Here is a 22,525-nt window from a genome sequence, read left to right as displayed (position 1 = left end):
ATATAACAAATAATTCATTAAATTACATGAAGTCTCTAAGTCTCAAATACTATAAATACATTAATTATCCAAAGACAACTTGAATTTTGGCGAGTTGCTTTCCCTTTGATTGCGTGATTCACACTAATGAGTATAATCCGTGGTTCTTGTTGATCCTAAACATATAAAATGATAGAATTCAATTACAATTCAAATTGAATTCACAAAATTAACATAATACATACAAAATATACAATACACTAGCATGTGGTACAAACCCTGCAATACACCATTTGATTAGTACACTGTCCAACAAATTTACAAAAATTCACAGAATACTACATTGCATATATTCTGAAAATATAAACAGATTTTAAACTTTTCCATAAGTTATACAACAAGTAGAGTAGCCTATCCCTGATTTATCAATCTACTCCCAGCAAATTCACAATATAAACAGATTTTAAACTCACAAATCGAAAGAAACCAAAATTCAACATGAATTCGAAACAATTGAACTAAAAAAAATTCAAAAACAGTTACTTTAAATAAATAAAAAACTCAAAAAAAAAATATGAATTCAAAAAAATGAACTAAAAAACATAATTTCAACATGCAAACATCAAACAATCATTATTAGCAATTGAAACATGAATAAACATATGAATGCCTCACATTTAATTCAACATTTCAAATTAAAAAATATCCAATTCAAATATAATTCGATTTAATTAAAAAAAAAAGAACTTACAAATCCCACCGTGAAGGAGTTCGTGCAGGTGGACGAAGATGGTAGTCTGGCTGATGCAGCGTGTAGAGGTTTCCGTGCTGCTGGTCTGGTGGGCGGTGGCGACTGGTGTCTGGGCGGTGGCGACTGGTGTCTGTGCAGATCTGCTGCGTGAGGGAGTGAGTGTTAGTGTGGTGTCGGTGTCGGCTGAGAGAGAGAGTGCGTGAGTGAGGAGTGAGTTAGGGTTAGTGGGTAAGTGGGTTACAAAAATGAACAGACTTGTTTTGAAATTTGGATTTATTTTTTTTTTTTTAATAAAAAAGGCATTTTTACCGGGTTTCAGGTCCAGACCTAAAAACCCCGAGTTTGGACCTGATCCGGACCGGGACCGGGAACCTTGATTTTCAAGGACCGGGACCGGACCTGAATCTACAGGTCCGGTCCAAACAGGTTCGGGTCAGGTCGGTTTTCAGGTCCGGTCCTGTTTATGTACACCCCTAAGTATGAGGGATATGGATAAGAGGTTGGATGATAGAATATTTGACTATTTAAAATGTCATTTGATTAACATATGAGGGAGGGATTATATTGTTGTTTATAAAAGTGGTAATTCATAAGAAATTATGTTGTTAAATGAAAGGAAAAATTGATTTTTGCTACCTATCAAACACATCAAATTGAATTTTGCTACCTATCAAAACTTTTATTTTATTTTGCTACCTAACATATGCCCTTTTTTTAAATTTTGCTACCACTGAACGGAATCCGTTAAATGGGTCCATAACGACACGTGTCGTGTCATTATTGGCCAAATAAAAAAAAAATTAAAAAAAAAAGAAAAACCTAAACTACCCAGCCACCACCCCCGCGCCACCACCCCCTTCCCCCCAACTCACCGCACCCCTCCCCGAAACCACCACCCGCGTCGCACCTCCAGCCCCAACCCACCTGAACCCTACCCCTCCCTTTCCCGCAACCGCGTCGCCCCCAAAAACCACCAAAACTAAAACCCTAGATCCCACCACGGCCAGGAATCTGGCCACAAATGGCCGAAATCGGTCGGTTTTGGGGCTCAGCGGCCTTAACCGGCCGATTTCGGCCTTTTAAGGCCAGATTCTTGGCCGTTTTTTGGGACGAGGGTTTTGGGTTTTTGGGGGCGACGCAGTTGCGGGAAAGGGAGGGGGTTGGGGCTGGTGGTGCGACGCGGGTGGTGGTTTCGGGGAGGGGTGTGGTGAGTTGGGGGGGAAGGGGGTGGTGGCTGGGTAGTTTAGGTTTTTTTTTTTTTTTTTTGGCCAATAATAACACGACACGTGTCGTTATGGACCCACTTAACGGATTCCGTTCAATGGTAGCAAAATTTTAAAAAAGGGCATATGTTAGGTAGCAAAATAAAATAAAAGTTTTGATAGGTAGCAAAATTCAATTTGATGTGTTTGATAGGTAGCAAAAATCAATTTTTCCTAAATGAAATTCTAAAGAATCTCAAGTTGTTAGTCTTTGACTATGCGAAGTATTCTCATGAGTTTTAATTGACTAAGGAGATCTTGGTAATTAAATAATTTACTTAAATTGGTGGGTGTAAGGTGTATCCAAGGGTATTTTCTGCTCTATATTGATACATGTCGGTTGTGAGTCGAGTTAAAGAGGGTCATATTTTATAGGGCCAATATTGGGTCAGGCCAATGCGGGTCACATGTCAATAATGAACGGGCCTACAAAATATCAATTTAAATAAATATTGGACAAAGCCATTATTAAGTATATATGAATACAAATTTACCTATGTAATTATTTTTACATTATCTTATTTCTTTATTAATTAAATTGGAAAAACATTTTGGCTCTATATTGACCCTACCTAATGAGAGCCCTGTCCATGAAAGGCCCTGTCAATTAAAATCCCTTTAAGCTTGACCCTAACCTTATTATCATTAGGCTATCCTAGATGTGATCAACATTGGCCCGCCTCGGAAATAGGGCGGGTTTGGGCAAGTATAAAAACACATTTTTAGTTAAAAAACCGATCTCGGCTCGAAAAAGCCCGAAAAGCCCATTTTGGCCCGACAAGCCCGCTACTTTTTTACGGGTTTGGGCATGAGAAATTGTGTTAAGGCACGGCCCGATTTTTTATCACCTCTAGGCTATCCTACCCCATAACCAGCTCTAGTTACATAACTTCTACTCTTCTTCTCTTTAGTGAATTAGTTAAAGTTAAGCAAATACTTATACAATATTATAGGTCAACTCAACTTTTTTTTCCCAAAAATGTTTACGAGGCCAAGTCATTATGAGACTCACAAAAAGTCCGCCCTTGCCACTGAATCAAGATTTGATTTATTCATTTTTCATCATTAATTATTGTAGTGCACATTTTTTCATCTTTTATTGTTAAAGATAAACATATATTTGTCACGAAATAATATAAAATCGATAATTAACTTTAACAATAACCATCAATATTTTGATCAATATACTCGGTACGTCTTTATGAACCTTCAACAACAAAAATAACACAAAATGGAGAATGGATTAAAAGAATTAAAGAAGAGATACCAAAAAAACCTAAGTGGCCCAAACAAAATTTAGAATACACATCTCAACCACAATTTGTAAGTGTAGTGAGGACCCAATTGTCCCAATCATATCTTGATGAGTCTTTAAACTCAAGAATTTAAGGAGATTATTACTCCTACACTTCTATTCTTGAGTGTTGAGTTTGAAATAGCGGGAACCCAAGAAATACATGCAAAATTCTTTCAATTTATTCTCAAATGGAGCTTCATTCCTTACAACATTCATTGTCTCCTTTAACTAATCTACCTACCCCGCTATTATTTCGAAGTAATTTCGTAAAAAAATGTTATCTTTATGATCGGTTCATCAAATTTCCCAGTCCTACGAAATACCCAGGTGCTAGAAGTTTCCAGAAATCATACTTTAAAGCTCAATTATCATCTGGTATGAACTTTTTCTTGTGAAATTATAATGTGGGTTTCTGATTATTTTTTGTGTAATTGTGTAAAGTTCAGTTTTTTATTACTTTAATTTAATGTGTTATTTTTGTTCAATTGATTTTTTTTAATTGAATTTGGGTGGACAACCAGGTACATTGGTTATTTTTTTGTTGTTGTTGAATTTTGAATTATCTTTATGCATTTGTAACTCAAATTGAATGTTTTTGATGAATAATCTGAGTAGATAGTTTGAGAATTAGGAATGGGTGATGAATATGTGAATGTGATCAAGTATGACTTTTGTTAGGTTAAAGCTTCTTCAGGGTAATGGACAGTCACATAGATACAATGTGTGTTCAAATAATTATAGAACAGTCTGGAATTAGATTTTTGTAACTTATTATAAGATTGTGTAGGTTTGGAAGTTTTAAAAAATTTTATGGAAATTTGATGGTTTGGAGTATGTAAAAAATAAAGAATTGGATGTTATGGAATTTTGTAGGCTTGGAGTATGCTAAAAAGTATAATGTGATTGAAAGTTCTAGGAATGAGACTAAGAAGTGCTAGGAACATTTTTGAAGATTTATGTGGGTGGAAGAAAAAGAGATTGTGATGGAAGACACTTGAGAAGTTTGGAGGTTAGTTACTTAGATATAAACTATAATTAAGCTAGCTTACTTTGAGTTTAGTATGTGAAGAGTAGAAGATATTGTGCGGGAAGTACTGATCAAATAAAGAGAGACATGAGCTCGCTTAAAGTGGGAGATTCGAGTTATGTGCTCATACAGTCATACCAATTATAAGCTGTGTAGATGAGGGATAACTCACTAACTCTCCCACTAATAAGATTGTTGTTTAATTTGTAATCAAATACCCGTGATTCATTATATAAATAATAAATAAATTATAATCACGATAATATAAAATTGCAGTAATTTCAGGCCCATTATACTTCATGTGTTCCCCAAAACGTGGCTAAGAATATGCACCTGAAGTTGTTCTGAGTATTGTACTGATGATAACTTATTAAACTTTTAAGTGGGCTCAAGTGTTCTAATGATTAATACTTGTTAGAAAATGACTTACTTTTGTAATAGTGTTTAAATGGACCAATTCACCATCACAAGATGGTACTAGATTGAGCTCTTAAAACTTTTGTAATTAATTGTTCCAATTTGGATTTATAATTTTATATTCACATTTTGTCCAAAACTTATTTCGTCATACAGTGAACTTGCATTTTTGCTAGGTGCTATAAGATTCAGCTCTTCAACAGTTGAGGCAACTACAGAGAATCTTGATTCCAAAGAGGAAGATGTTGTATTTGTTGCTGGTGCAACTGGTAAAGTTGGCTCACGAACTGTAAGGTTAGAAGCCTTAGTCAAAGAACTCAATGACGATTTCTTAGAAGTTGACCTTTTAAACTTGTGGTTTGACTGTTTGAGTTTCTAAATTTTTCCCAGAGAGCTCTTGAAACTAGGATACCGAGTAAAAGCTGGAGTCAGGAGTGCACAGCGAGCAGAAAGTCTGGTCCAAGTATGTTTTCCTCTTACAAGGAGTTCAATTTTGATAATAGCAATTTTTTCTTACCTCCCTTCCATAAACTTTTGTATACATCCGGTTTACACTAATTTTACTATACATCGAGCAGTATAAGGTAACTTTTACCTAATTTTAGGGTAACTTTTTGCCTTTTTTTGGGTAACTTTTAGCATAATACAATTTTTATATAAATAGACAATAAGAAAAGTTTTATAATGGTAATTTAATTACATTTAATCACAAATAATTGATTTTTAGTCATTTAAAATGTGATTCTTTACTAATAATTTTTATTTGTATTGGATTACTTTTATGCATATTAGGGTAACTTTTATTTATTTTAGGGGTAACTTTTGATCAATCTAGTCTATCTTTATAGTGGATGTACAATAATTATTGCACACCCGATTTTTTTAAAAGTTAGTGTAAGAAATATTACTACAAAATGTTAAAATGAAAGCTATATGTTTTCTCCGACCTCACAAAGATCCTCGTGGGGTTGGGAGATGCAGATTTGGTAACATACTGGAAAAAAACTTGCCAAACTCTATTGGGATGTATATTAAAAACCACAGAAGAGTTTATTGTCTGGTTAAAAAAAAAAAAAACCTTCTGATGAAGTGTCTTAACGCTACAATGACCTTGTGGTGATTTGCAGAGTGTTAAACAGTTGAAGGTGGACACAGATACCACAAAAGGACGTGAACGTAAGTGGAATGCACTAGAACAACAATATATGGTTAAATGAAACCAGTAGCATAATTGCAGAAGATATATTACTTGAGAATCAGGCTTGCACTAATAACAGATTACTTTTGGTGTTTAGCCCAGCAATAGAGATGCTTGAAATTGTGGAATGTGATCTAGAAAAGCCTGAACAGATTGTTCCAGCACTGGGTAGAGCTTCTGTGGTCATATGTTGCATAGGTGCCAGTGAGAAGGAAATTTTCGATGTGACTGGACCCTATCGTATTGATTTTCTAGCTACCAAAAACCTCGTTGATGCAGGCAAGTCAGCATTTAAATTAAAATGAACTATGGTTATTGACATTTTCTCATACTTGTTTCTCATGTGGAAACTCTTGCTGCAAATACAATACTACAATAATAAACAGTTAAGAATCATATACATGAAACTTTCAAACTAATCTTATCCAATCCCCTATGACATGGTCAATTATACAAAAAATCTATATTGCATTGATCAGTTTCCCCTCAGAACTGAAATATGTACGTCATGTAGTTAAAGAACCATCAATTTGGTAGACATTGAGTTTCTAAATAACTGTCCTTTTATCTATCCTTTGCCTTTGCATCAAATTGCTCTGTGATATATGGATTATAAACTATCTGCTCTTCTTTCTTACTATGAAGTGGGAGATGGTTGTTGCATTTCAGATCAAGGATGAATTAGAATATTGCAGGGTTTAAAAGTTGTGTTCATATGACACTCTTACCCTGCCATAGTAGAAGCCTCTTTAGAGAAGGGGTGATGTTAATGCTGTTCTGTTTGACTTACTGAAGAAATGCATTAATTAGAGGAATTTTTCGATGATAAATTCACGACTGATTATTCTTGTTTATCTGACATACAGCAACTGCTACAAAAGTAAACCATTTTATTCTGGTTACTTCCCTGGGAACGAACAAATTTGGATTTCCTGCAGCTGTATTAAAGTAAGAAGACAATTTTTATGCACCTTTTGAATCTTACAAATACTTCAGCTAAATTAAAGAAAATTGATATACCTCATATTGATTGTGGAAGTAACTCTTTTCTTCCTGCTCAAGTTTGTTTTGGGGAGTGCTGTGCTGGAAGAGGAAGGCAGAAGAAGCGCTCATAGCTAGTGGTCTTCCCTACACAGTGAGTGCTACTGTGCTACTGTGGCACTGTGCTACCTTGCAAGGTTAGGTGGTAATCCTTTGTCAGTCATCTTCTAATGAATGTACATGTGGTTATTTCCAGATTGTGAGACCGGGAGGTATGGAAAGGCCTACTGATAGTTTCAAGGAAACTCATAACCTGACCCTTGCACAGGAGGACACTTTATTTGGAGGCTTAGTCTCAAATCTGCAGGTATACTAATCGTACTCCTTGCTATGTGATGTAGCCGGTAGCCCTTCATGGCTTCATTCATCAAAAAAAATGCTTTATTAGTCTAACATTACTCCAAAATTTTTCATTCAACCATCGAAGGATATACTTAATTTGTTTTTTCTTAGATAATTTCAGGCATGTACTTGCTGCTATGATTTATAATTTCTGGCTGAAGCTTTTCAAGATCTTGTTACTATAAATTTGGTTTTCCTAGATAATGAAACTCTATCAGTTAAGTGCAGGTGGCAGAACTCTTAGCAACTATGGCACAAAACCGAAGTCTTTCTTACTGCAAAATAGTGGAAGTAGTTGCTGAAACAACTGCACCATTAACTCCTATGACAGATCTCCTTACGAAGATCCCATCTAAACGGGAAGAATTACAGAAAACAGAGGTAAAACAATGCCTCCTCCCTAAAAAAAAGAAACCTGAAATGAATAACCCTAAGTTCCTAACAGCTCATTCGTTGATTCTTCATTTGGGCCTTCACTTAGCAAGTTAGCTTCACCCTTCTGAAGGAACCTGTAACCTGAAAAGTGTCTTTTTAGCAAAATTTGGAATAGATATCAGTTTGTTTTGGGCTTGCAGACATCGAACAAGATATATGACATTGATTATCTTGGGAGCATTGGCAGTTGTATGGTTAATTTAGAAGTCAAGCTCTATTTTTAGCTGCTAGTAAGATTTGGTGAATGAATAAAATATTGGCACATACGTAAGAGTATTTCTAATAGTTTTCACAAGGTATCATCTTCCTTCTCCTTGATTGGTATTATTGTATTAATAAGATGGTCTATTCTATTGCGAACTTTTGGCCATCATATGTTGAGTCAGGTCCCAATCACATTTAGTAGGAGGTTTCAACTTGAGAGTTATGGGATGATTAGTTGTTTAGATGGAATTGTAGTTGAAGAATTATGGTTTTACCTATTATTAGTAATCCAGAGAAAAAAATGACCTTTTTTTAGACATTACCCCTTAGATCCTTACCACTGAATCTTCTATAAATACTTTGGGCAGGGGGGTTACACTTATTAAGGGATGACTGATAAGAAATTGCTTTTCATAATCAGATATCAGAATCTCCTCGGACATCTGTAGCCTCACCCAAAACAAGCGTGATAGCTGAGGCAGCAAACACTCTTAAAGAGGAACTCTCAAAAGAAAAATTAGAGGCAAGGTCTTCACATTTCTGTCTCCTATCTGTTATAGATAGTTTTGGCCAATCATTTTCTCATCAATGGTTTCATTATCAGGAATTGGATGCTATAACTAAGACACTTGAAGCAGAAACTGCCAAAAGTTTCATCAGTGAGATACCAACTGACGTAATTGAGAAAGAATCAGTTCAAGACATAAATGTTCTGGCCAGGCCTTTGTCTCCCTACACAATGTAATTGTCTTTATAATGCAGCATGTTGTATATTTCTAAAAGTATTTAACACATTGGCATATGACTTACTGAGACACAGTTTGGACTTTAGACCTTTCAGCTGCTGGTCATTGTTTTTAAAGCAACATGTTGGTAGTGATAAAATTGAGTATGCCTTTCTCATGGCCTGACATATGTCTAGGAAAGGAACCTTTGCAAATTTGCAAATCCTTTTCAGACCACAACTACTGCTTATATTATTTCAGATACAGTTTATTTAACCAAGCTATACCATCACCCGCCCCCCCCTCCCCCACATTATCTAAAGCCTTAATTGTGACTCCATTCATAAACTTTCAGGTATGATGACTTAAAGCCACCTTCATCGCCATGCCCAACTGCACCTAGTGGTCAAGCTAAGCAAATTGAGCTTGACACTGCAGAGACTGTTGCGCCAGATACCTCAACTAGTGTTTCAGTAACAGAGGTTGATATTGCTGAGACATCTACAGTGGAATCGCAGAAATTGCAGCCTCTTTCTCCTTATACTGCGTAAGTTATATCATCCAATATATCTGGCTTGTGCTAGCAAAAACACCCTTGACTTCTCTGTCTTTTATGAACAGCTATGAGGATCTGAAGCCTCCCAGCTCTCCAAGCCCATCTCCTCCTGGTAACTCTCGTGAAGAATCTTTGGAGACTTCAACACCTGTGGATGGTGTACCACAGTTCATTGATGGAAATGGATCCTTGGCAGAAGATGTTCAAGAGGAATTGATTTTTTACCACTCACCATTCCCTGTGTAAGTCTTTGCAGTCACATGCTGATATCCTGAGGGTGGTGAAGTCTTGTGATTGTCATCAAACATGTGTAGAAATGTAATACTGTAGTACGTTTTAATAGGAAGTGAAGAAACTAGATTACCATAGGTAATTTGCTCATATATATGCATATTTCCCTCACATTTACTCTCAATTGCTTTCGTCAAGATGCCCTTTGTATTTTGGCTTCATTTAACCGCATCATAGAAATGCCTTCTTGAAGTTTTTATTATATGGATCATAATTTAGTTAAACCATTTAGCTAGTTAGTAGCTGGCTTTCATCTTTACACACAGCATTTGAGATTCCCTTTTGAACTCATAATTTATTTGGAAAAATAGCTAATCAGAAAATTGGTTACTCTTTTCCTTGCAGATATGAAGACTTGAAGCCCCCTACTTCGCCAACCCCAACAGCTCCTAATTCATTGGCCACTTCCACGGCCTCGGATGGTGCTGAATTGCAGACAGCTAGCTTGTCAAATAATGGTCCAGTTGAATCTATTGAAGCACAAAATGCAGGGAATGAGCAAACTTCTGCACAGCCAAAGCCAAGACCACTTTCACCGTATACAACGTGAGTCCATCACATTCAATCTGTTTTTTTCCAAATATTTTCTGTTTTACCATTTCAATGGCGAAGAAATTTCTCATCTTGCTAGAATACTAAACTGAATATGCACGCATATAGTCCTGAGAACAAAAATCCAGTCTTACTTTCTGGAAAGGTGGTGGTTACTCAACTGATTTGAGGAATTGAAAGAAGTATTTAATTATAATGTCTTTAAAGTTGTATGTTAGCCTTATTGTAACTCATTGAGGCTTAGCTGCTAGCTAGTTAAAGACATTTCACTGTAGTATAATTATTTGGTAATCTGGTGTAGCCGTATAGGTGAATATTTTTTATTACTGTAGTTTAGTATTATATGGTCTTTAGTTTAAGCATCTATTTATAGCAAATAGGATTCAACACCTACCCTTCCCTTACTTAGATAAAATAAATGCCTATGCTGAATTTCGCACAATGCGCTCCACTATTTATTCATCAGCATTATGGTTGAATAAGGGATGGGAGTAAGTCATACCGAGTAGTTGGAATAGAATACCAAAATTTTCACTTAGAGCTTATTTCCGGACCACAATGTGTTGCCTGCTGACATCCTGTTCTTTTTTTGGATGAAGGTATGACGATATGAAGCCACCAAGTAGTCCAATGCCTTCAGCAGGGAATAACTAACTATTCTAGAGCGGTTACTGCCAACCAAGGGATTACTAACACGCTGTTGAAATTCAGTCTATCTCCATTTTGATGAACTGAAAACTTCCTGTTAATTCTCTGTTGCATCTGGAAAGCCAATGAATATTTTTTGATGTAAAAGTTACAATTTCCATCAGACTGATAACTAAAATGTGTATTTTAATTACGTGTTAAAGTGAAGGGATCTGTTGTGCTATTGTGTATACATGTATAGTCCATGAGAGAATTTCAAACTTCAGGGAAGCTTATTTTTTTATCTTAAATTTGGTATCGCATTCAAACGTCATTGATGAATGATCTCCTTAAATATGCTGTTGTCTGGTTTCTAATACAGTGTATGTATAAACCAAAGTGCTCAGTTGCAGTGGTTGGTGAACTTTCTGGTGGTTGAATTCCAGCATTTTGGTCGTGGTCAAATATCTCATACTTGCCTGAAATAATAAAAATCATGCCTTTTTGAGCAGCATGGGAAGATTCTTAAAAGAAATATTTTTATTATTGCAATTTGGATGAATTATTTTTTATTGCAAAACTTAGTAAATAAAAAGTAAGCAGTTTCTGACCTTCCAGCTCCATTTGTATCACACCTACTGTCTTTATCTCTAGAAAAATTCTAATTCTAAAACATAACTCATCCATGTATCGCTTGATTTCCTGTGCTACTGCTTTGTTTTGTTTTCTTCAGTTTCTCAGTGCGGCGAATATTGAAACAGACAGATTAGCACTGCTTGAAGGCAAAGATAAGATAACCGATGATCCTTTCAGCGTGATGAACTCATGGAATGACAGCCTCCATTTTTGTGGGTGGCATGGAGTTACATGTGGTTATCAGAACAAGAGAGTGGTGGAATTGGACCTGCACTCTTTGAAGCTCAGAGGCTCACTCTCTCCTTATGTAGGAAATCTAAGTTTCCTCAAAGTGTTGAACCTTCAGAATAACAGTTTTGGCGGCACAATTCCTCCTGAGGTTGGTCGTTTACACAACTTGCAGTCTCTCTTGCTCACTAATAATTCCATTGCAGGGGAAATTCCTTCCAATATATCGCGTTGTTCTAGCCTTTTTGAGCTGGGAGCTAGCCGCAACAAGTTGGTGGGAAGGATCCCTCCCGGGTTTGGTTTCTTGTTACATCTACTTTGCCTTGACTTATCCACAAACAACTTGACAGGTACCATTCCTTCCTCTCTAGGAAACTTATCATCTCTTAGTATGCTCCATCTGGGTGGAAACAACTTGGTTGAGAAGATCCCAGACGACCTAGGAAATTTGAAAAATCTCACCATTTTAGCATTAGGTTCCAACATGCTGTCTGGAATAGTCCCTTTGTCGATTTTTAACCTTTCATTCCTGGCAAAATTAGATTTAGGTAGTAATGACTTAGAGGGACACCTTCCTTCGGATTTAGGCAACACTCTTCCTTATCTCCAGTTCTTATCCATAGCTGGGAACCAATTCACTGGACTCATCCCTGCTTCAATCTCTAATTCTTCTAATATCGGAGTTCTCCAAATGTCCGAGAACTATCTTCAAGGACCAGTTCCTTCTTTACAAAAGTTACATTGGCTTACTGACCTTGTCATAGGTGATAACTCCCTAGGCAGTGGCGAAGCTACTGATTTAGACTTTGTTTCTTCCTTGGCCAATGCCACCATGTTACAATGGTTGGATATTGGTCCAAATAATTTCAAAGGAATACTACCAAAAATCATTTGTAATTTCTCAACGCTTACATTTTTGAAATTTGAGAGCAACAGGATAGCTGGGAAAATTCCAACATGCATAGAAAGTCTTGTAGAGTTGCAGATATTTAACGGTTGGGGGAGCCAACTTTCCGGGGTCATTCCACAGGGTATCGGAAAACTTCAAAATCTGAATGAACTAGACTTGAGTATCAACCAATTATCTGGGGATATACCCTCCTCAATTGGAAACTTAACCAAGATAACTGTTCTTCAACTGTCTCAAAACAATCTTCAGGGACACATACCCTTATCTCTAGGAAATTGCAGAAATCTTCTAGGATTAGCTCTTTCACAAAATAATCTTAGTGGCAGGATACCCTCATCAATTCTTAGTCTCTCCACCTTATCTATTGCGCTTGATCTATCTAGTAACCGCCTTACTGGATCTCTCCCTGAAGAAATTGGGCAATTAAACAATCTGGCGGCTCTTGATATTTCTGGAAACATGCTATCAGGTGCAATTCCAAGCAGTCTACGTGGTTGCATTGCATTAGAAATCCTATACATGGGAGGAACTTATTCCAAGGCGGTATTCCTACTGCTTTGCAGACATTGAAGGGTCTCCGCATTCTTGATTTGTCGCAGAACAATTTATCAGGTGAAATCCCAAAGTTTCTGGTGAGCCTCCCATTGCAAATGCTGAATCTATCGGACAATGTTATGCTTAAAGGTGAAGTTCCCACCAGTGGTGTCTTCAGTAATATATCTGCTGTTTTCGTAACTGGAAACAATAGGCTGTGTGGTGGCATAGCTAAGCTAAAGCTGCCTAGATGCAATTTTGTGAAGTCCAAGACAAGAAGATCAAGCCATAGGCTGAGGTTAATTCTGCCAATTCTCTTGGGGGTTCTTGGAGCTATTTTTCTGGTGTTATCTGTATCAATTTATATATGCTGTTATAGAAAAAAAACCAAGGAACTCGCAACTTCAGATGATTTGGAAGATTTTCCGAATATGTCTTATCAATTCCTTTTAAAAGCTACAGAAGGGTTTTCTTCTAACAATTTGCTTGGTTATGGTTCCTTTGGAGTTGTATACAAGGGAATCCTCAATGATCAAGATGGAAAAATAGTTGCTGTCAAAGTATTCAAACTTGAGCATGCTGGTGCTTTTAAAAGCTTCATGGCTGAATGTGAGGTCCTACGAAGCATGAGACATCGAAATCTCATTAAGATTGTAACTGCTTGTTCAAGTGTTGATTATCAAGGAAATGATTTTAAAGCTTTAGTTTATGAGTACATGATAAATGGAAGTCTGGATGATTGGTTGCATCCAACACAAGCAACCAATAGAATTCAGGACGCGAATCATACACCAAAAAGCTTAAATCTTTGCCAACGACTTGATGTAGCAGTTGATGTTGCTTTTGCCTTGGAGTATCTTCATCACAGTTGTGTTCCATCTGTGGTTCACTGTGACCTCAAGCCGAGTAATGTTCTCCTTGATAGTGATTTGGTTGCACATGTTAGTGATTTTGGGCTAGCCAAGTTCCTGGTCTTAGAAGACATTGACAACTCTCAGCAGTCTAGTTCAGTTGGACTAAGGGGAACTATTGGTTATGCTCCTCCAGGTAACTAACTAACTGGACTGTAACTGTTATCCTGCACCTTATAACATGTGAATTTTCATCCCACATTTGAAATTTGATAACATTGGAGTTTTGATTTGCAGAATATGGCTCGGGTAATGAGGTGTCTATATGTGGCGATGTCTACAGTTTTGGGATCCTTTTACTTGAAATGTTTACAGGAAAGAGGCCAACTGATGACATGTTCAATGACGGCTTGAGCCTCCGTCACTTTGTGGAAGCAGCATTGCCTGACAAGGTTTCTGAAATATTAGATAATGCACTTCTTGAAGAAATAGCTGTAGAAGAGAACAATAGCACTATGATATTGAATGCCTTGATTTCTGTACTTAGGACCGCACTTTCTTGCTCTACTGAGCTCCCTCGAGAAAGGTTGAATATGAGTGATGTTGCTACAAAACTATCATCAATCAAGGGCAAACTCTTACAAAGGAGATAACTAGCTGGTAAAATTTCTAATCATACTTCTTTTTTCAATGTTATTAATTAACTATAAAGAACTACCACTATTTTAGATGAGATTCTATTTACTTTTTACTAGTAGTATAATTTCATGATAATTTTTTTTTTACTATATAGATAACTCTGAACTTAATTTTATTATCCTGATTAGGCTGAAGGTACATAAATATGATGCCGTACCAAGTTGGACAAGTCTGTGGTGCAGACAAAAATCTTTCAGACAGAAACTTCATTTGAATAGAAGTCTTTTTGAAAGTATTTCAGTAATGGGAGTAAGAGTCCTAAAAATATGCACTTTATATTTCCAGAATACAAAGCTAGTAATGAAGACATACATTGTAGGGATTAAGTTTAGACAGCAGTGGACACTGAAATGAACGAACTTGCGATCAGAGGAGCAAAGAAGCAGTCATGAAGAACTTAATTTTCTGCGTTCCTATTTTTCTTTTACTGATGTTTTAGCTCAAATAGCATATGATACTTTCTAAATGGGGTACAGTTCTCATCACTTCCTGCTATTGTGAAAAATGTGACTTAGAAATTAAGACTTGTTTTTTCTAGTTCTCTAGTTGGTATCCTGTTTGTTTTGTTATGTTGAAGTGGTAGTTTATTCAATAGGTGATGTAAGACCTCTATTGTAACTGAAAGAAAAATATATTGTCATTTTCTTACAGTAACAGTGATAGACTTATAGGGTATTTATTTATTTATTTTAATGTTGTTCTTGTGTGAAATTCACGAAAATAAATTTTCATATGTTGAAAGATTACTTATTCTAGGAAACATGACAAGTTGATTTTCGAATGATGAGTTGATTCGTGACAAAGCCTAAGCTATATTTGCAAATTGCATATGACTAAATGCTGCAATCGAATTCATAATCCCTGTCCAATTCAACCCAAATGAACATATTCCAAACATTCACCCAATATTTGACACATTATCACCTGTTTATAGCCAATTCAAACTCAAACCACACACTTGATTTGACAGCTCTAAACTCTAGCAAGACTCTATAGTCACTAATCGGCTAATGCGGGCAACATTAAGCTGCCCATATGGTGATATCAATCTACACCAAATGAACATATTGAACAAACATCACCTTATTTTTGACCTAACATGACCTGACCTGTTCATAGCCAATTCGAACTTGAACAACACTCTTGATTTGACAGTTATTAACTCTAGCAAGACTCTATAAGCACTAATTGGCTAATGCAGGCCACATTTAGCTACCCGTACAACATATAAATCTACACCAAATAATCATATTGACCAAACATCACATGATTTTTGACATGACATGTCAAAACCTTATAGCCAATTCAAACTCGAACTGCACCCTTAATTTGACATTCTAAACTTTAGTAAGACTATGTAGACACTAATCCGCTAACACGGGCCACCTTGTGCTGCCCATATGGTCATATCATTCCAAACCCAAGGGCCTAATTTACTAATTATGTTCTCTTAAGCCCCCAACGGTCCACACCACACGAACCGACATAACTTTCATCTCCCTAAGCTCACTGCGTCTGCAAATGGCTGACTTCCGCTGGCCCGACGACGGCGCGTCAGAAACGCGCCGCCATTGGAGCTCCTCCGCCATCTGAATTGTAACAACAAATTTCATCCTTGGTTAGTTCTCACACCTAACTACTCTGTTTCATTACATGCATCAATCCATCTATTTTCACTAAATTGTTAAAATTTAATAATGCAATTCTTCGATTTTCGGTGATTTTTTTGATATTTAATTTTGTGGCATTATAATTTAGATTCTTTTCGATACAATTGCATTATTTAAGCATTCGTTGTTCATTAAATTAAGTATATTGACCCTGGAAATGACGAATTCATCTTTATAATCTGCAAAAATAATTGTTTCATGCAAATTATCATTTTAATTAAGATTAAGTATATTGACCCTGTTGTTTAGCGCTAGCTAATTAGCTAAGGAATTGATAGGTCTCAAATGTGCAAATTGTGTATAACATTATTTTATCAATCCCTAAATTAGTCAAGGATTAAAAAAAATAATAATAAAAAAAATCGAAGATTTGATTATTTCGGTAACAGACAAAATTTTGTATAAAGTAATTTTTTATTTTCGCAATAAGTCTGATAACTATAAGTCTATTATGGAGTAATAAGTTATTGTAAGTCCGTCTCACGCCCTCACCTAAGAGGCGAAAAAGTTGGTGTTATTAATGAGTAGAGGACAAGTAAATGATTGTTATGTTTCTTATTAGTGATTCAAGAAATTTTGGCATCAATTGTTTTCTATTGGTTTTCAGTCAAATGTGATTTTGTTAGCTGGAAAGGATCAATTCTAGGGGTGAGTGTATATCGTGAAAAACTATATATTATTCGGTCTATGTGCTCAAATTTCGGGTAGAGATTTAATTAGTGCTCATTTAGTCATAAGCATAAGATAAGGTGCAGCCAATTATTTAGACCAAATAATAAGACCGTCTATAAAAAATCTGGATTTCACACTAGCAACTTTGTCCTCAAAGGAAGTTAATTGCAGCAAATAATTTAGACCAAATAATAAAGATTGTATTTAAAGAGCTTGGGTTTTAAGCAAGCAACTTGATTGTTACTTATAGTGGACTTTGATTTCTGATTTCGCTATTATTTGTGATTGAAAGCATTATTAGTAGCACATACATAACACTCCTTCTGTTAGAAATCTTCACTAAAATCCATGAATCCACTTGTATCACGCTTTGTGTTATGTATAGTCATGTTTGGCATTTTGTTATGCCACCTTGGTTCTGCCATTGCCAGGAACAATGAGTCAGACCGGCTGGCCTTACTTGAAATCAAAGCCGAAATCAATGACCCTGTTGGAGTTATGAGGTCATGGAATGATACAATCCACTTTTGTAACTGGTATGGGATTAGCTGTGGTCGTAGGCACCAGAGGGTGATGGTGTTGGACCTCCAATCGTTGAAGCTCACAGGTATTCTTTCTCCTAGTATAGGAAACTTAAGCTTTCTTAGGGTGTTGAACCTCCAAAGTAATACTTTAAGTGGAACCATCCCTTCTGAAATTGGTCGTTTGCGTAGGTTGCAGTATCTTTTGCTTGGTAATAATTCCATTGCAGGGGAAATCCCATCAAATATTTCTAGCTGTTCCAGTCTTATTCAGCTGGACATTTTTAATAACAGGCTGGTTGGAAGACTTCCACCCGAGCTTGGTTTCTTGACACAGCTTCAGTATATTGACTTGTCCATGAACAATTTGACAGGAACCATCCCTTCATCTTTTGGGAACCTATCATCACTTGTTGAGCTATATGCTGCCAGAAACAACTTGGTTGGGAGGATCCCAGTTAGCCTTGGGAAACTGACCAACATATCCGTTCTTGCATTAGGCGTTAATAAGTTGTCTGAAACAGTCCCATCCTCAATCTTCAACCTCTCTTCCATGACAATTCTAGATTTAGGAGAGAATGATCTAGAAGGAATTCTCCCTTCAAATATAGGCATCACTCTTCCACAGCTCCAAGCATTATCCCTAGGAAAAAATAGATTCACCGGACCCATACCTGCATCAATATCTAATTCCACAAACCTAGAATATCTTCAATTGCCTTCAAACAGTCTTCTAGGTACAGTCCCGTCTTTGCACAATTTGGGAAAGCTTACTCGTGTTAACATAGGCAATAATTTCCTTGGGTTGGGCCAAGCTGAAGATTTGAACTTTATGTCTTCTTTGATCAATGCCACCATGTTACAAGTCTTTGTCATAAGTAAAAACAATTTTGCAGGAAAATTTCCTAGAGCTATTTGCAATTTTACAAAGCTTTCATTTTTAGGATTTCAGCTAAATAACATAGCTGGACAGATTCCAAATTGCATAGAAAACCTAGCAGATTTGCAGTACATTGGTGCTTTTAGAAATCAGCTCTCTGGTGTTATTCCAAAGGAAATAGGGAAGCTCCAAAGTATAGTTGAATTAGATTTAACTGAAAACCATTTGTCAGGGTACATACCATCTGCAATTGGGAACTTAACCAAGTTGAATGTTCTTCAACTTGCTCAAAACAATCTTGAAGGTCAAATTCCCTTAGGTTTAGGAAATTGTAGGAACCTGATAGGATTGGATCTTTCTCAAAACAATCTAAATGGCAGTATACCATCACAAATTTTTAGTCTCTCCTCTTTGTCCACCGGACTCTTTCTGTCTTATAACCACTTAACTGGAGTTCTTCCGGAGGAAGTTGGAAAGTTAATCAATCTGGAGAACTTTGATGTTGCTGAAAACAGGCTCAAGGGGGAACTTCCAAGCAGTTTTAGTGCTTGTATACTTTTAGATTCCTTACACTTGGAGGGGAACTTTTTCCAAGGTGCCATTCCGCAAACTTTAGAAACCTTAAAGGGTCTTCATGAGTTAGATATGTCAAGGAACAATTTGTCTGGTCAAGTTCCAGAATTTTTGGTAAGCCTTCCGTTGCAGGTACTAAATTTGTCTTTCAATAACCTTGAGGGACGAGTACCCACTGGTGGAGTCTTCAACAATAAATCTGGTGTTTCAGTGTCTGGAAATACTGGCCTCTGTGGAGGTATACCTAAATTAAAGCTTCCTAAATGCAATTTCAAAAACATTCAGGAAGGTAGACGGAGCCACAGATTCAGATTAATAATTGCAATTGTATCAGGGATTTTTGGAATTATCTTTCTGGTGGGCTTTGTATTTGGGTTTGTTTTTTGCTACAGAAGGAAGGAACCCAAAGCTTCCCATGATTCAGAAAGTTCATTTCCTGAATTCTCTTACCAAACCCTTCTAAAAGCTACAAATGGGTTCTCTTCTGAAAACATCATTGGCAGTGGAATTTCTGGGGTTGTATACAAGGGAGTGCTAGATCATGAAGGCAGTGAAATTACTGTTGCCGTTAAGGTATTTAACCTGGTGAACCATGGTGTTTCCAAAAGTTTCATGGCTGAATGCTGTATCTTGCCGAACATCAGACATCGGAATCTTGTTAAGGTGATGACAGTATGTTCAAGTATTGATTATCAGGGAAATGATTTTAAGGCTTTAGTTTACGAGTACATGGTAAATGGGAGTTTGGATGATTGGTTGTATCCAGTAGAGGCAATTAGCAGGGCCCAGGACACAAATGTTGGGTTAAGGAAGTTAAATCTTCATCAAAGATTAGATATAGCAATTGATGTTGCTTTTGCTTTGGAGTATCTTCATCATCGTTATGGTACACCTATTGTTCATTGTGACCTCAAGCCAAGCAATGTTCTCCTTGATGAAGAAATGGTTGCACATGTTGGTGACTTTGGATTGGCCAAATTCTTATCAAAAGACATTAGTAACTCTTTTGTGAGTGAGTTCAGCTCTTTTGGAATAAGAGGAACTATTGGCTACACTCCTCCAGGTACCTAACTGGCTCCCTACCCCCTCACCCATTTGACCATCCCACTCCCTTTTTATTTGTGATTACTATTCTATGGTATATAGATGCATTACTATAAGGTTTTCCTTTTATTTTTAGAAGCATTTTAAACAATCTCTTTTCACGTCTTATGATCAACATCTGAGGTACAAATTGATGCAGAGTACGGTATGGGAAATGAATTGTCTACATATGGCGATGTCTATAGCTTTGGGATCCTTTTATTGGAAATATTTATTGGCCGTAGGCCAACCAGTGACACGTTTAACAGAGGCCTAAGCCTACATCATTATGTGAAAGAAGCTTTGTCTGGGCGGGTGACTGATATTCTAGATCATGCTCTTCTTGTAGATATAGTAAGTGAGGAGAACACTAATACTATGACATTGGAGGCCTTGATATCCTTACTTGAAATAGCCCTTTCTTGCTCTGCTGAGCTTCCACAAGAAAGGATGAACATGAGTGATGTTGCTGGAAAGCTATCATCAATCAGGAAAAGCTTGCACGGAACTCATCTATTGGGACAAAGCAGAGACTCTAGTGGGTAACATTCTACCAACTGCATGATAATTGAAAACCTCTCTATAAGACTGATTCATGTTTACTTCTTAAGTTTCTAAAGGAATATGTTTATGTGGAAGATTTACACTTTTCTGTGTATCCAGTTCATTTTTTGAATATAATTTCTTTCAATGTCTGCAATAATTGTAAGTGTAACTTAGCTGTGATATACTTAGTACTTCTAAACTGTAAGAAAGAAGATGAATATAAAATCTCAATTTTCTTGTAATGGTGAAATGATGTTTCCATGTTGCACTTGTTTAAAAGGATTTAACTCTTAATTTATGCCATTTGCGTGCCATCATAACATCTATGCTGGGAAGTTGTTGCAGAAAGTGCCACAAGCTAGGACAACTGTTGTTGCATCTTCAGCAAAACAGTGCTTTAATTATCTACACACTTGCATTGTTTCATGGTATATATAGCATGATGTTGCTATGTGTGGCCATCTTATCTTTCTTTTTTTGTTTTTTGATGAACAATTGGATATACTATGGCTGATGGATGATGTAGCAATTGTAGAATGTTGACATTTTCCTTAAATATTATGCAGAATATGATAATTTACGAATACCTTTGTTATACCTGTGACAACCTGTCAGTGTTAATTCAGAAAGCTTTTCTGATTAGTTTATGCCAGATCAGTCTAGAACTCTAGACATTGTGTCACAGCAAAACATCTTGATCATATCTTACTTGAAAGCATAACAGGAAAGGAGAGCACTAGCAGTTTGCTTCTTGAGCCCTTGAAATTACTACTGGTAAGTACACTTTCTTGTTCTGTGGAAATCCCAAGGCTGAATTGCTTCATTTGCTTGGGACGGGGAGAAAGTTTTTTTTTGGCACAAAGCTTCTGCAGTAGAATAGTACTATAAATACTCCGTATCAGAATTCAATGGCAAGGAATATTTGTACACGATGCCAATGGAGGTAACACCAGCACTGGTGAATTTCGTGGTAAAAAGCACGAGGGCGGCGTGTGGGGCAGAATTTAGATCAGAAGGGGCCCACATGCTCCATCAGTGGCCTAGGAAGCTATTTCGCCCCTCATAATTAGCCTTCTAACCTTAGGTTTTCTGTACAGAGAGGAATCTAGGGCTTATGTTTAATAATTTCTAAACTGTATATCTTTCTCTAAGTTGCCAATTTTACTATCCTTTGCCCTTCATTGTTTTGTAGAAAATATCATGCACCATATTTCAATGTCTCTGAGGAGTGTTGGTTGGTTATATGCTGTTCTTTGTTTTTGGATGGAAGAAAAAAAAAATCTGATGTCAATTTTATTGTACCAGTGAAACAATATTCATGATTTTATTCTATGCCATATCTGTATTGTTGCATCTTTAAATTTTAAAGTTACCCTTTTTTTTTACTCCAGATTGCCAACGTAATACTCCGTAGTTATTTTAGAAGCTTATGTTGCAGCATGATTATTTTAAACATTATAGCTTAGAATTGTTCCATGATGTAATTATCAGTGCATGGTGCTGATATGGGCATACTCTTTCTAATGTACAATAGCAGTTGTAGAAATTCCTGTAAGTTTTTTTTTTATCAACTACTGTTGCATCTTCTGCAGTTAAAAATCGTGTTATATATTCTGCAACCTGTAATTTTTGTCAGAGTATTCTGTTTCATGATGATTTTTGTGGACTTTACTTTATTACTTAGTAAGTGACATATGTGAATATACTTGAGTTGATGCTGCTGCATCTATTGGATGTATTCATGTTTCATTAGAATACTATAATGATACGACTTCCATGAGAAATTCAGTGTCAAAGTTCAACAGGATACAATAATTCATGAAATTTTTTGTAAGACGTTTCAGTGTTAGTTCCAAAAGCTTTTCTGATATTGTCATTCACTAGCTGTATGTGATGCAGAGTACAGACGATTATCCACTTGCTTTGGTCATTTAATAATTAATTAGCTGAAAATATTTACTCATCCTCTGCACGTATTTTCTGTTTTCTGACTAATATTTCTCCTTGAAGCTAAAGGG

At 36.4% G+C, this 22,525-nt stretch overlaps 3 protein-coding genes across 3 annotated transcripts; all 3 read left to right on the top strand.

Moving 5' to 3' along the window:
* The first annotated feature begins 3,390 nt into the window (after positions 1 to 3,390).
* On the top strand, positions 3,391 to 11,038 carry LOC110705044 (protein TIC 62, chloroplastic-like). Its single transcript, XM_021882868.1, has 15 exons — positions 3,391 to 3,664; positions 4,910 to 5,027; positions 5,124 to 5,196; positions 5,861 to 5,909; positions 6,034 to 6,210; positions 6,798 to 6,879; positions 6,994 to 7,066; positions 7,169 to 7,279; positions 7,543 to 7,695; positions 8,375 to 8,476; positions 8,558 to 8,694; positions 9,034 to 9,225; positions 9,300 to 9,476; positions 9,871 to 10,071; positions 10,677 to 11,038. Exons 1-15 carry the CDS (start codon positions 3,478 to 3,480, stop codon positions 10,729 to 10,731), a joined length of 1,887 nt encoding a protein of 628 aa, XP_021738560.1. The 5' UTR covers positions 3,391 to 3,477; the 3' UTR covers positions 10,732 to 11,038.
* Positions 11,039 to 11,389: 351 nt separating this feature from the next.
* On the top strand, positions 11,390 to 12,986 carry LOC110704867 (LRR receptor-like serine/threonine-protein kinase EFR). Its single transcript, XM_021882681.1, has 2 exons — positions 11,390 to 12,860; positions 12,964 to 12,986. Exons 1-2 carry the CDS (start codon positions 11,390 to 11,392, stop codon positions 12,984 to 12,986), a joined length of 1,494 nt encoding a protein of 497 aa, XP_021738373.1.
* A 46-nt stretch (positions 12,987 to 13,032) lies between these two features.
* Positions 13,033 to 20,525, top strand: LOC110704865 (putative receptor-like protein kinase At3g47110). The gene is made up of 4 exons (XM_021882680.1): positions 13,033 to 14,059; positions 14,161 to 14,513; positions 17,235 to 19,941; positions 20,122 to 20,525. The coding sequence occupies exons 1-4, from the start codon at positions 13,129 to 13,131 to the stop codon at positions 20,505 to 20,507; spliced, it is 4,377 nt and encodes a 1,458-aa protein (XP_021738372.1). The 5' UTR covers positions 13,033 to 13,128; the 3' UTR covers positions 20,508 to 20,525.
* Positions 20,526 to 22,525: the final 2,000 nt, after the last annotated feature.

This window comes from Chenopodium quinoa, unplaced genomic scaffold (assembly GCF_001683475.1).
Source record: "Chenopodium quinoa cultivar QQ74 unplaced genomic scaffold, ASM168347v1, whole genome shotgun sequence".
NCBI lineage: Eukaryota > Viridiplantae > Streptophyta > Magnoliopsida > Caryophyllales > Amaranthaceae > Chenopodium > Chenopodium quinoa.
This window is presented reverse-complemented; position numbering and strand designations above follow the sequence as displayed.